Source organism: Pseudophryne corroboree, chromosome 6 (assembly GCF_028390025.1).
Source record: "Pseudophryne corroboree isolate aPseCor3 chromosome 6, aPseCor3.hap2, whole genome shotgun sequence".
Lineage (NCBI taxonomy): Eukaryota > Metazoa > Chordata > Amphibia > Anura > Myobatrachidae > Pseudophryne > Pseudophryne corroboree.
Window position 1 is genome coordinate 518300559 of NC_086449.1, and position 14787 is coordinate 518315345.

At 46.8% G+C, this 14787-nt stretch overlaps 1 protein-coding gene across 1 annotated transcript in view; it reads right to left on the reverse strand.

The window, feature by feature from the left end:
- Positions 1-14787, reverse strand: part of MYRFL (myelin regulatory factor like) — a 250541-nt gene that overhangs the window by 112435 nt on the left and 123319 nt on the right. Inside the window, exon 15 of the mRNA XM_063927477.1 lies at positions 1390-1480. Coding sequence (XP_063783547.1) covers positions 1390-1480 — 91 coding nt within the window. The remainder of the gene's footprint in view (positions 1-1389; positions 1481-14787) is intronic.

Genomic DNA, 14787 nt, shown 5'->3' on the forward strand with positions numbered 1-14787 from the left:
ATACAGATTCAGAGACTCACAAATGTCATACATCAAATGAATCAGCTGTGTCCTTGTGTGCGTCCTATCTGCATCGTGTTGCGACTAAGATGCATTTTCAGCAAAATAATGAAGCGACCTGGCGTGCCAAGAGGGGTGTTTGGTGTGACTGTAGTAAAGATGAATGAGGACACATCTGTCCCCTTCTTGCCAGACTTCACAACTATCTCTACACTCCAGTTAAGCTGGCAGTTGGAATATATATATATATATATATATATATATATATATATATATATAAAGTTAACTTATCCAGGGCTCTCCAGCTATTGTGGCACTACAGAGCTGACAGAACTGCACTGTGTGTACTTTAAGTACAACTTGACAGCCACAGGCAGACTTCTAGTTACTCACTTGTATATTCTCCGGGCTGCATACATTTGAGTTATGTCCTCAAAGAACAGCCACACTGTGCCCCACTTCCACGGGCTGAGTGGAGAGCCCCACAATAAACTGGAAAGTATTACCCTTTTTACACCAAGCTTTTGACCTGGGTTATTGTCTGGTTAATCTGGGTCGCGGCTTTGTGTAAAAGGGTTTTCCCAGGTCCAGTGTCCCAGGAATCCAACCTGGCTAGCTTGCAGGTTTGGCTGCAGGAAGGACCCAGGTCACGGTGCAGTGTAAACAGGTAAGCCGTGTTGCACCCGTTCACTGAATAGGAAAAGGCGGCGCTTGGAGATCATTACATCTCCAATCGCCACCTCCGCATACATCGGCGTTGACGTCACCAACCTGGCATATTGCCGGGTCAGGCCGACTGTCTGAAAGGGGTCTCAGCCAAGTCACACCTGGGAAGGAGCAGTGTACAAATCCTGGGTGCGACTCAGCATTTATGTATAAAAGCGGTATATGTGGCTGGGACTAAGCACAGGTTAGGAGGAGGCATAAATGCCAGCAAATTTCAGCCATTTAGGAGAGGATGTCGCATAGCCTGTAGGACCCTGACACAGTGACAAGAACAGGTCAGATAATTTGTGCAGAACTTCAAGCTGCCGGGTTGACTGGAGTGGAAGCGGACTGACAGGGTAGGAAGACTGGAGACTGGTGTCACTGGCACCGGACCACCAAGATGGTCAGCGGCAACTAGAGACGTTAGTCCCAGCGGCTGGACTGCGGACCCCTATGAGGTGGCACCCTCGTTCAGCCATTCCACTTGAGCTGCCCTTGAGCCGGCCCTGAAAATACCTTATATGACAGTAATTAGTCAAATTTTAAATAAACAGCTTCTTACACACATTGTCAGTGTCTTTAGCAGATACAAGTTATAAAGGTTCCCAATGAAACACCAAGTGCTAGATTACATTTGTATCATTTCACATATATTCTGTAGAGTATTAATGTAATATTTACCTGGCAATTGTCTTCTTTCCTCCCAATGACCTTTTTTGCTTTTACAGGGACAGGTTTCTTTTGAAGTGGTACAGCACTAATTCTGCCGAGTCTGTAAGAATGAAACCATGCTGTTAAAAGCTCTTTTTACTGGGCCAATATATAAAAGAGACACTTAATACAACCAACTGGCCACCAAACCAACATTGGTATATGACTGGATCGCGCAGCCCCACTTCTTACCTTTACCCTATACAGATTGGCTGGACCAATCAGTGATCTGTGGCATTTACCCTCATATCAAACTTCTATTTTCCTATAGGCTGTATACTTGTGAGTGGGACCCTCTTACCATATACCCAATCTTGCTTTATTACTGTGTTTTCTACCAATTGTGCTGTACAATGTGCTGCCATTCTAGAAGATGTGTAAATAAATATGAAGTGAACTTTAAAAAAAAAAAAAAAATTAAATATGGTAAAATAATATTATAAACTATGTAGTAAACAGAATAACAATCTTACTTTATATAGAACTAATATTTTTGACCCGTCATTTACCAGTTCGCTACCTAGTGTGGTCGTGCCAGTGTTTCGCTGTCTCACACAACTCCGGTCTCTTTTCGTCTCTGTCCCTCCTTTCCACCCTCCAGTTGTCACGATAGGGGGATGGGAGCGGAGCCTCCATAAACTGTCAAGACTCAGGAAACAGTTCAGTGCACGGTACAGTGTACCAGTGAGGGCTGTGAGAGGAAGGGCGGGGATACAACTGTTATGCTGGCCACACATAAGGATGACCAGCATCCGATGCGAGTCATCTCACTATTTCCCTGGAACTCTACGAGAGCTCCCTGGCAGTCCTGGACACACAATTTGGTCTTTTTTTGACACATGATGTGCATACGTTCCTACAACCCATTGTGCACCCCATACGATGGATCGTCTCACGATCCATCGTTTGCCTCACAAAAAGCATCCACTCAAATGATGCTGATCGATCGATGCATTGTATGTGCATAAAACATGGGGGTCCTTCTGACCTGATCGCTCGCTGCAGTTCATCGCAGCACAACGATCAGGTCAGAACTGCGCATGCACCGGTGCATGGCTGACAGCTGATTGACAGGCAGAATCGGTCGCTGGGCGGGAGGGGGCACGGTCCGGCCAACGCAGGCGTGGCCGGACCGTGCGGGGGGGGGGGGGGCGCAGCGGCTGCGTGACATCACACGCAGCTGCTGCGACCTGTGCAGCGACGAGTAACTCCCGACCAGCTGCAGGAGCTGCGCTGGCCGGGAATTACTCTTCAAGTACAAAAGCATCATCGCTGTGCGATGCTTTTGTACTTGTGCAGAGGGGGCCGCCCTGACATGAGGGGCGTACTAGCCCTGTGCTGGGCGTCCCCCCGCATGTCAGTGTAAGTGATCGTAGCTGTGCTAAACTTAGCACAGCTACGATCAGGTCAGAATGACCCCGATGGTACGATGTGCATACGATTACGATGGATAATATGGGCTGCACGTATGATCAAAGAATGTGACATTCGACTTGCGGGACCGCGCATCGCATCGTAATCATATCCAAATAATGTGCATATCATATCCAAATAATGTGGGAACTTTGCGGTCAGCGGTGAGGTTACTCGCGGTCAGCCGCTGACCGCGAGTGACCTCACCGCTGACCGCAAAGTTCCCACCATTGAAGATATTGGAGCGGCTGTGCTATGTGCCGTCTGACAGCTCAGACGCGCACAGCCAATCAGGAGAGTGCCACGACGTGGCGCTCCCTGATTGGCTGAAGGGACCCTCTGTGACAGGAGTCACGGGGGGTCCCGGCATTCGGGGAAAGAGGACCCATGTGTAAACATGGGACCCCTTTCAGTGCGTGGTCCGGGTAATGCGGTTTGTTTTTTTGCCAAGTACGTGGATTATAAAGAGAAGAGGACAGATGCTACACAGGATTTTTGTGAGTATAATTTTATTTTCAGGTACCCCATGGATTCTACTTGGAGAAGTGGACCGAGCCTCGTGTCAACATAGGTAAGTATGTGTGTGTCGGTATGTATGTATGTAATAAAGTTTTACTTTCACGGTGTCTGTGTACTGTTTTTATTTGGGTATTTTTTTTGCAGTAGAACTACAGGTACCAGCGGGCCCGTTTCCCCCCCGCATGCTGGTACTTGTGGTTCTCCAAGTACCGGCTTGCGGGGGAGGCTTGCTGGGACTTGTAGTTCTGCTACAAAAAACAATATTCTTTTATTTGACACAAGGCTATCAGCCCCCCATCCGCAGCCCTTGGATGGGGGGGGGGGGCAGCCTCGGGCTTCACCCCTGGCCCTTGGGTGGATGGAGGGGGGGACCCCTTGATTTAAGGGGTCCCCACTCCTCCAGGGTACCCCGGCCAGTGGTGACTAGTTGGGGATCTAATGCCACGGCCGCAGGGACCACTATAAAAGTGTCCCCCGGCTGTGGCATTATCTCTCCAGCTAGTGAAGCCCGGTGCTGGTGTTAAAAATATGGGGGACCCCTACGCTTTTTGTCCCCCGTATTTTTTGCACTAGGACCGGACGCAGAGCCCGGTGCTGGTTGTAAAAATATGGGGGATCCCTTGTCAATTTTCCCCCCGTATTTTTACAACCTTGACCGGCTCAAAGAGCCCGAGGTTGGTTATGCTTAGGAGGGGGGACCCCACGCATTTTTTTTCAAGGTTTTTAACCCATTCCCACTGAAAAAACATGCTCTGATCTCTTCATATTATTTTAGTCAGTAAAAAAAAAATATATATTCTTTTAAAAAATATATAAATAATACTTGTGGCTCCTAATAGACAAACCAAGTAGATAATCCCTTCTAATATAAATAGATATGCTATTAGCAACAAAAAAAACACACAAAAAAACATGTTTTTAAAAATAAGATTTTAAACCTACCGGTAAATCTTTTTCTCGCAGTCCGTAGAGGATGCTGGGACTCCGTAAGGACCATGGGGATAGACGGGCTCCGCAGGAGACATGGGCACTTTAAGAAAGACTTTGACTCTGGGTGTGCACTGGCTCCTCCCTCTATGCTCCTCCTCCAGACCTCAGTTAGAGAAACTGTGCCCAGAGGAGACGGACAGTACAAGGAAAGGATTTTTGTAATCCAAGGGCAAGATTCATACCAGCCACACCAATCACACCGTATAACTTGTGATATACTACCAAGTTAACAGTATGAAAAACAACATAGCATCAGTCCAAGACCGATGAAACTATAACATAACCCTTATGTAAGCAATAACTATATACAAGTCTTGCAGAAGTAGTCCGCACTTGGGACGGGCGCCCAGCATCCTCTACGGACTACGAGAAAAAGATTTACCGGTAGGTTTAAAATCTTATTTTCTCTAACGTCCTAGGGGATGCTGGGACTCCGTAAGGACCATGGGGATTATACCAAAGCTCCCAAACGGGCGGGAGAGTGCGGATGACTCTGCAGCACTGATTGAGCAAACAGGAGGTCCTCATCAGCCAGGGTATCAAACTTATAGAACTTTGCAAAGGTGTTTGACCCCGACCATGTAGCAGCTCGGCACAGCTGTAGTGCTGAGACCCCTCGGGCAGCCGCCCAAGAACCCACCTTCCTAGTGGAATGGGCCTTAACCGATTTTGGTAACGGCAATCCTGCCGTAGAATGCGCCTGCTGAATCGTGTTCCAGATCCAGCGAGCAATAGTCTGCTTTGAAGCAGTGCCGTCAACCTTGTTGGCTGCATACAGGACAAACAGTGCTTCTGTTTTTCTGATCCTAGCCGTTCTGGCCACGTAAATTTTCAAAGCCCTGACCACATCAAGGGACTCGGAATCCTCCAAGTCACGCGTAGCCACAGGCACGACAATAGGTTGGTTCATATGAAAGGATGAGACCACCTTAGGCAGGAATTGAGGACGGGTCCGCAATTCCGCTCTATCCATATGGAAAACCAGATAGGGGCTTTTATGTGATAAAGCCACCAATTCCGAAACTCGCCTAGCCGTAGCCAAGGCTAACAACATGACCACCTTCCAGGTGAGATATTTCAACTCCACTGTCTTAAGTGGTTCAAACCAATGTGACTTAAGGAAACTTAACACCACGTTGAGATCCCAAGGCACCACCGGAGGTACAAAAGGAGGCTGAATATGCAGTACTCCCTTCACAAAAGTCTGTACTTCAGGTAATGAGGCCAATTCCTTTTAAAAGAAAATGGATAAGGCCGAAATCTGAACTTTTAATGGAGCCTTTATTAGCGTAGGAATGACCTCATCCGGAATACCTTTTTCCGCTAGGATCCGGCGTTCAACCGCCATGCCGTCAAACACAGCCGCGGTGAGTCTTGGAACAGACAGGGACCTTGTTGTAACAAGTCCTGCCTTAGAGGAAGAGGCCACGGATCTTCTGTGAGCATTTCTTGCAGATCCGGATACCAGGTCCTTCGTGGCCAATCTGGAACAATGAGAATTGTTCTCACTCCTCTTTTTTCTTATTATCCTCAACACCTTGGGTATGAGAGGAAGAGGAGGAAACACATATACCGACTGGAACACCCACGGTGTCACTATGGCGTCCACAGCTACCGCCTGAGGGTCTCTTGACCTGGCGCAGTACCTTTGTAGCTTTTTGTTGAGACGGGATGTCATCATGTCTATTTGGGGTAGTCCCCACCGACTTGCAATCTGCGCGAAGACTTCCTGATGAAGTCCCCACTCTCCCGGATGCAGAGCGTGTCTGCTGAGGAAGGCTGCTTCCCAGTTGTCCATTCCCGGAATGAACACTGCTGACAGAGCGCTTACATGATTCTCCGCCCAGCGAAGAACTCTGGTGGCTTCCGCCATTGCCACTCTGCTCCTTGTGCCGCCTTGGTGGTTTACATGAGCTACTGCGGTGATGTTGTCTGACTGGATCACAACTGGTCGATTGCGAAGTAAGATCTCCGCTTGACGTAGGGCGTTGTATATGGCCCTTAGTTCCAGGATGTTGATGTGAAGACAAGTCTCTTGACTTGACCAAAGTCCTTGGAAATTTCTTCCCTGTGCGACCGCTCCCCAACCTCGGAGGCTCGCGTCCGTGGTCACCAGGATCCAGTCCTGAATGCCGAACCTGCGGCCCTCTAGAAGGTGAGCACTGTTTAGCCACCACAGGAGAGATACTCTGGCCCTGGGGGACAGGGTGATCCGCTGATGCAATTGCAGATACGACCCGGACCATTTGTCCAATAGGTCCCATTGGAAGGCCTTTGCATGGAATCTGCCGTATGGAATGGCTTCGTATGTTGCACCATCTTTCCCAGAACTTGAGTGCAATGATGTACTGACACTTGTTTTGGCTTCAACAAGTTCATGACTAGAGTCATGAGTTCCTGCACTTTTCCCTTCGGAAGAAAAACCCTTTTCTGGTCTGTGTCCAGAATCATGCCCAAGAAGGGCAGACGAGTTGTAGGATTCAGCTGCGACTTTGGAATATTGAGAATCCAGCCGTGTCGCTGTAACACATTCAGTGAAAGTGATACGCTGCTCAACAACTTCTCCCGTGATCTCGCTTTTATGAGGAGATCGTCCAAGTACGGGATAATTGTGACACCATGCTTGCGCAGGAGCACCATCATTTCCGCCATTACCTTGGTGAAAATTCTCGGGGCCGTGGAAAGCCCAAACGGCAACGTCTGAAATTGGTAATGACAATCCTGTACCGCAAATCTCAGGTACGCCTGATGAGGAGGATATATGGGGACATGCAGGTATGCATCCTTTATGTCCAGAGATACCAAAAAATCTCCCCCTTCTAGGCTAGCGATGACCGCCCTGAGTGATTCCATCTTGAACTTGAACCGTTTTAAGTAAAGGTTCAGGGATTTTAAATTTAAAATGGGTCTGCCCGAACCGTCCGGTTTTCAGAACCACAAACAGAGTTGAGTAGTACCCCTGCCCTCTTTGAAGCAGGGGAACCTCTACCACCACTTGTTGCAGACACAATTAGTGAATCGCATGTAACACTATCTCCCTTTCCAGGGGTTGTTTCGGTAGGGCCGATTTGAAAAACCGGCGAGGAGGCACTCTCGAATTCCAGCTTGTAATCCTGGGAAACAATTTCTATTGCCCATGGATCCACCTCTGAGTGGACCCAGACATGGCTGAACAGTCGAAGACGTGCCCCCACAGGAGCTGACTCCCTCAGGGGAGCTCCAGCGTCATGCGGTGGATTTAGCAGAGGCCGGGGAGGACTTCTGTTCCTGGGAACTAGCTGTGTTGTGCAGATTTTTCCCTCTGCCCTTACCTCTGGCAAGAAAGGACGATCCACGTGCTCTCTTGTTTTTATTGGAACGAAAGGACTGCATTTGATAATGAGGCGCTTTCTTAGATTGTGAGGGAATATATGGCAAAAAATTTGATTTACCTGCCATAGCCGTGGAGACGAGATCCGAGAGGCCCTCTCCGAACAATTCCTCACCCTTGTAAAGCAACAACTCCATATGCCTCTTTTATTCGGCATCATCTGTCCATTGCATGTTCCACAGGACACGTCTAGCAGAAATCAACATAGCGTTGACTCTAGAACCCAGTAGACTAACGTCCCTTTGGGCATGTCATATATATATATATATATATATATATATATGACAACATCTTTTACATATAAATATATAAATATATATATAAACAGCAAGTAATAACGAGGCGGCACTCAGAGTCTTTGAAAAGCAGCAATAGTGTAATAGTGCAAATCAACGTTTCGGGGTTACCCCCTTCATCAGGATTAGTGCAAAGTGACAAACAGGGTGTTTAAATACCACTTACCCTCACCCTGGAACATCCCCTCTGGCCGATGCCGCTGGCCGCGCCGTCCCGGTCCTCCGAATGACGTCATCCGCATCTCACCGGAAGTGACGCGACGGCGCCGGGAGGCGCGTCCATGGCAACCAGCCTAACAAATGCAAAACTGTCAGTGAATCAATGCCGTGAATAACATTAGCTCAGACACGGCTTTGTGCAAACAACATCTTTGTCAGCTGCCATACAATACTTAGTGCATTAATAGTTTCGTGGATACCTCCTTTTTCAGTGCTTCACCTGATTCGGTGTCTCCCATAAAATGCAAACATTAGTCATAAAATATCATTATAAAACTTTAGACCCCTTTCAAGTCTCAAAATGACCTCACTCCTGAATTTACCTGTGTACACATTATTCTGAAACCCAGTGTAAATATACCATAAAAACAGATGACAATACTTTGTCAATATTAAAAGATAAATAAACCATGAAGTATAGAAAATGAACACAGACATTGACATTAATATTTACCTCATTGACCATCGTGTTTGTGACTATTTTGATTTTGGCCACACTAACCCCCTGTATGTGCTGGGGGGATATGCTGCCAATCTCGCCCATCCTGACCTGCCTCTGCAGTTTTATTATATTATATCTTACTCAGGCCTGATCATAATGATTTTCATTTATGTCACTGGCTAACCATATGTTTAAATAAAATTAATTAAGCCAAGATTATCATTTAGGCCTGCAGGTCTGAGGGTGTTTAACCTGTGGATCCACATTGATTCTAACTGTAGGAGTTTTCTGCCCCTATCCCCTCCTCTCAGAGACTCTGGTACATGGTCAATAATTCTGTGTTTAAAAGTTGCCATGGTATGCCTATATTCAAGAAAATGTTTGGCAACCGGTTGATCCCCTTTGCCTGAAGCTAGGGCATTTCTTATGGCTAACCTATGCTGTGCCATCCTAATTTTAAACTGGCACTCGGTTTTTCCAATGTAATACCTGCCACAGGGGCAAATAATTGCGTAAACCACGAATCTAGTGGTGCACGTCAGGGGCCATCTGATGGTGAACTTCTTGCCTGAGCATGGGTGCACAATGTGGTCCCCCACAGACATGTGGGAGCACGTCGTGCAACCCGTGCACTTGAAGCACCCATTTTTACGTTTCAGGAAATGCTCCGGTGTTACCTTGAACTTGGCCATATCTGTTTTCACCACCATGTCTTTGATGTTCCGACCCCTGACGTAACTGGGCATGATCCGTTGTTGGCGGAACATAGGCAATTCCAGATCAGTGGCTACCAGGGGCCATAGTTTCTTTATTTCCTTACGAACCTGTTTACTATGGACATCATATTCACATGCCCAGGGAATTACACCCCCCAGTTTCTTGTCATTTTTGGGTTTCAGGCATTCCTCCCTATTCATTTTTACTGCTTTCCCTCTGGCTTGTGATAGTAACTGTCGTGGGTAGCCTCTGGCTCTCAGCCTGAGTTCCATCTCGTCAAGTTGCCTATCCCTCTGTTGCGTGCAGCTGTTACTTCTGCATACTCTTAGAAATTGAGAGTAAGGCACACTTTTCACCGTGGAGGCTGGATGACAACTGTCATACCTCAGGATGGTGTTCCTATCGGTTGGTTTTTTGAACAGACACGTCACCAGCTGGCCTTCTTTGATTTTAATCTTAAGGTCTAAGAAACAGATTTCACTGCAGCTGCTGCTCATAGTTAACTTCACTGGACTGTCTGTGTTGTTGTGTTCCAGGACAATGCTTTCCAAGTCACCCACCTCCCCATGCCACATCAGGAGCAGGTCGTCTATATACCTGTAGTAAAGGAATAGACGGCTGGAAATTCTGTTATCTATGAAAAAGAGGTTACGCTCTACTTCCCACATATACGCATTCGCGAACGAGGGTGCCACGGAAGATCCCATGGCACACCCCGTTAGCTGCCTGTAGAATTGCCCATCAAAACTAAAGAAATTGTGTGTTAAAGTAAACTTCAATAGTGTTATAAAGAAATCTATATCTGGGCCCACATATTCAATATTGCCCGTGATTAGTTGTCTGACTGCCTGTAATCCCTGTCTATGGGGAATACAGGTATATAGACTTGTTACGTCAATGGTTGCTAAAGTGATGTCTGTCGGAACTTGCTCAAATGTTAAGAACTTCTGTAACAGCGTATTTGAATCTTTAAGATGGGTGAATGTACCCTGTATACAGGGTTGCAAATAGCTGTCCAAAAAGATGGCGATTGGCTCGCACAGAGACCCCCGGGCAGATATAATTGGTCTACCCGGTGGTCTCTGTGCGTCCTTGTGGATTTTAGGGATGATATAGAACAACGGCGACACAGGGTGTTCTATCATCAATTTCTGAAACACCTCGCCTGAAATAATTTCTTCATCCCTTGCTTGCTGCAAGATGCCTTTTAATTCAGTTGCATAATTAACTGAAGGGTCATGCGATAGTTTTTCATACGTCTGTTGATCGTCCAGAAGCCTCTGACATTCAGCCTTGTAGTCCGCCACCTCCTGGATCACTATGGCTCCCCCCTTGTCCGCGTTACGGATCACAATGTCTTTCCTCTTACTTAACCCTTGGAGTGCTTCCCTTTCTTCTCGCTGTAAGTTGTGGTGTCTTAAGGGTTGCTCCCTGCCGCCCGTAGCTTCCAACATTCTATGGAATGTCCTGAGTGAGGCGTTGTGGGAAATTGGATCAAACCGGGACTTGGGGCCTAATTTCTGGATCCTGGGGGGTAAAGGGGCTTTTTGTTTAGGCGGTGGTTGTTTGCTGAAGTGTTCTTTTAATTTTAAAGTGCGGTGCAGCTTGAAGGTGTTCACTTTCCATTTGAACTCATCTCCATAGTTCGTTGGTACAAAGGATAGCCCTCTGCTGAGGACTTTTGTTTCTGCGGGGGAGAGTGGAGTTTCTGACAGATTGAAGATTAAAGTTTCTTCGCTCTGGGTAGCTTTGGTCGGTGAGAACACATCGGCGAGTGAATCTGACGAGGCCCGTAACTCTTCACCGTCTTTCCAGCAACGTGAGACCCCTTTAGGGGCAACTACCCGTGCAGGGGTGCCCGCACGGGGAAGAAACAGAAACACACGAGACGGGGCGGACAGAACAAGAGACAGGACCCGACCAAAGCTACCCAGAGCGAAGAAACTTTAATCTTCAATCTGTCAGAAACTCCACTCTCCCCCGCAGAAACAAAAGTCCTCAGCAGAGGGCTATCCTTTGTACCAACGAACTATGGAGAGGAGTTCAAATGGAAAGTGAACACCTTCAAGCTGCACCGCACTTTAAAATTAAAAGAACACTTCAGCAAACAACCACCGCCTAAACAAAAAGCCCCTTTACCCCCCAGGATCCAGAAATTAGGCCCCAAGTCCCGGTTTGATCCAATTTCCCACAACGCCTCACTCAGGACATTCCATAGAATGTTGGAAGCTACGGGCGGCAGGGAGCAACCCTTAAGACACCACAACTTACAGCGAGAAGAAAGGGAAGCACTCCAAGGGTTAAGTAAGAGGAAAGACATTGTGATCCGTAACGCGGACAAGGGGGGAGCCATAGTGATCCAGGAGGTGGCGGACTACAAGGCTGAATGTCAGAGGCTTCTGGACGATCAACAGACGTATGAAAAACTATCGCATGACCCTTCAGTTAATTATGCAACTGAATTAAAAGGCATCTTGCAGCAAGCAAGGGATGAAGAAATTATTTCAGGCGAGGTGTTTCAGAAATTGATGATAGAACACCCTGTGTCGCCGTTGTTCTATATCATCCCTAAAATCCACAAGGACGCACAGAGACCACCGGGTAGACCAATTATATCTGCCCGGGGGTCTCTGTGCGAGCCAATCGCCATCTTTTTGGACAGCTATTTGCAACCCTGTATACAGGGTACATTCACCCATCTTAAAGATTCAAATACGCTGTTACAGAAGTTCTTAACATTTGAGCAAGTTCCGACAGACATCACTTTAGCAACCATTGACGTAACAAGTCTATATACCTGTATTCCCCATAGACAGGGATTACAGGCAGTCAGACAACTAATCACGGGCAATATTGAATATGTGGGCCCAGATATAGATTTCTTTATAACACTATTGAAGTTTACTTTAACACACAATTTCTTTAGTTTTGATGGGCAATTCTACAGGCAGCTAACGGGGTGTGCCATGGGATCTTCCGTGGCACCCTCGTTCGCGAATGCGTATATGTGGGAAGTAGAGCGTAACCTCTTTTTCATAGATAACAGAATTTCCAGCCGTCTATTCCTTTACTACAGGTATATAGACGACCTGCTCCTGATGTGGCATGGGGAGGTGGGTGACTTGGAAAGCATTGTCCTGGAACACAACAACACAGACAGTCCAGTGAAGTTAACTATGAGCAGTAGCTGCAGTGAAATCTGTTTCTTAGACCTTAAGATTAAAATCAAAGAAGGCCAGCTGGTGACGTGTCTGTTCAAAAAACCAACCGATAGGAACACCATCCTGAGGTATGACAGTTGTCATCCAGCCTCCACGGTGAAAAGTGTGCCTTACTCTCAATTTCTAAGAGTATGCAGAAGTAACAGCTGCACGCAACAGAGGGATAGGCAACTTGACGAGATGGAACTCAGGCTGAGAGCCAGAGGCTACCCACGACAGTTACTATCACAAGCCAGAGGGAAAGCAGTAAAAATGAATAGGGAGGAATGCCTGAAACCCAAAAATGACAAGAAACTGGGGGGTGTAATTCCCTGGGCATGTGAATATGATGTCCATAGTAAACAGGTTCGTAAGGAAATAAAGAAACTATGGCCCCTGGTAGCCACTGATCCGGAATTGCCTATGTTCCGCCAACAACGGATCATGCCCAGTTACGTCAGGGGTCGGAACATCAAAGACATGGTGGTGAAAACAGATATGGCCAAGTTCAAGGTAACACCGGAGCATTTCCTGAAACGTAAAAATGGGTGCTTCAAGTGCACGGGTTGCACGACGTGCTCCCACATGTCTGTGGGGGACCACATTGTGCACCCATGCTCAGGCAAGAAGTTCACCATCAGATGGCCCCTGACGTGCACCACTAGATTCGTGGTTTACGCAATTATTTGCCCCTGTGGCAGGTATTACATTGGAAAAACCGAGTGCCAGTTTAAAATTAGGATGGCACAGCATAGGTTAGCCATAAGAAATGCCCTAGCTTCAGGCAAAGGGGATCAACCGGTTGCCAAACATTTTCTTGAATATAGGCATACCATGGCAACTTTTAAACACAGAATTATTGACCATGTACCAGAGTCTCTGAGAGGAGGGGATAGGGGCAGAAAACTCCTACAGTTAGAATCAATGTGGATCCACAGGTTAAACACCCTCAGACCTGCAGGCCTAAATGATAATCTTGGCTTAATTAATTTTATTTAAACATATGGTTAGCCAGTGACATAAATGAAAATCATTATGATCAGGCCTGAGTAAGATATAATATAATAAAACTGCAGAGGCAGGTCAGGATGGGCGAGATTGGCAGCATATCCCCCCAGCACATACAGGGGGTTAGTGTGGCCAAAATCAAAATAGTCACAAACACGATGGTCAATGAGGTAAATATTAATGTCAATGTCTGTGTTCATTTTCTATACTTCATGGTTTATTTATCTTTTAATATTGACAAAGTATTGTCATCTGTTTTTATGGTATATTTACACTGGGTTTCAGAATAATGTGTACACAGGTAAATTCAGGAGTGAGGTCATTTTGAGACTTGAGAGGGGTCTAAAGTTTTATAATGATATTTTATGACTAATGTTTGCATTTTATGGGAGACACCGAATCAGGTGAAGCACTGAAAAAGGAGGTATCCACGAAACTATTAATGCACTAAGTATTGTATGGCAGCTGACAAAGATGTTGTTTGCACAAAGCCGTGTCTGAGCTAATGTTATTCACGGCATTGATTCACTGACAGTTTTGCATTTGTTAGGCTGGTTGCCATGGACGCGCCTCCCGGCGCCGTCGCGTCACTTCCGGTGAGATGCGGATGACGTCATTCGGAGGACCGGGACGGCGCGGCCAGCGGCATCGGCCAGAGGGGATGTTCCAGGGTGAGGGTAAGTGGTATTTAAACACCCTGTTTGTCACTTTGCACTAATCCTGATGAAGGGGGTAACCCCGAAACGTTGATTTGCACTATTACACTATTGCTGCTTTTCAAAGACTCTGAGTGCCGCCTCGTTATTACTTGCTGTTTGTATACCAGGGGTTGCGCCCCGGGAGGAGGGCACCAGAGCAAGTCAGTCCCATAACAGGGACGGAGCCGAGTGCCGGGACGGAATTGGTGTAAATATATATATATATATATATACATATACACACAGACAAGGCAGTCGGCACTCACAAGGATAAACGCCACAACCAGCCTCCGTGCCGCGTTCAAAGTCAATACACCACTCCGAAGAACAACAGCACTGGAGGCAATTAGTTCAGAAATAATGCTGTGTATTTAAAAGCGACAGCTGTTTCAGGGCAATAGCCCTTTCCTCAAGCAGCAACAACACCAAATGTGTCCAGCATTTGGTGTTGTTGCTGCTTGAGGAAAGGGCTATTGCCCTGAAACAGCTGTCGCTT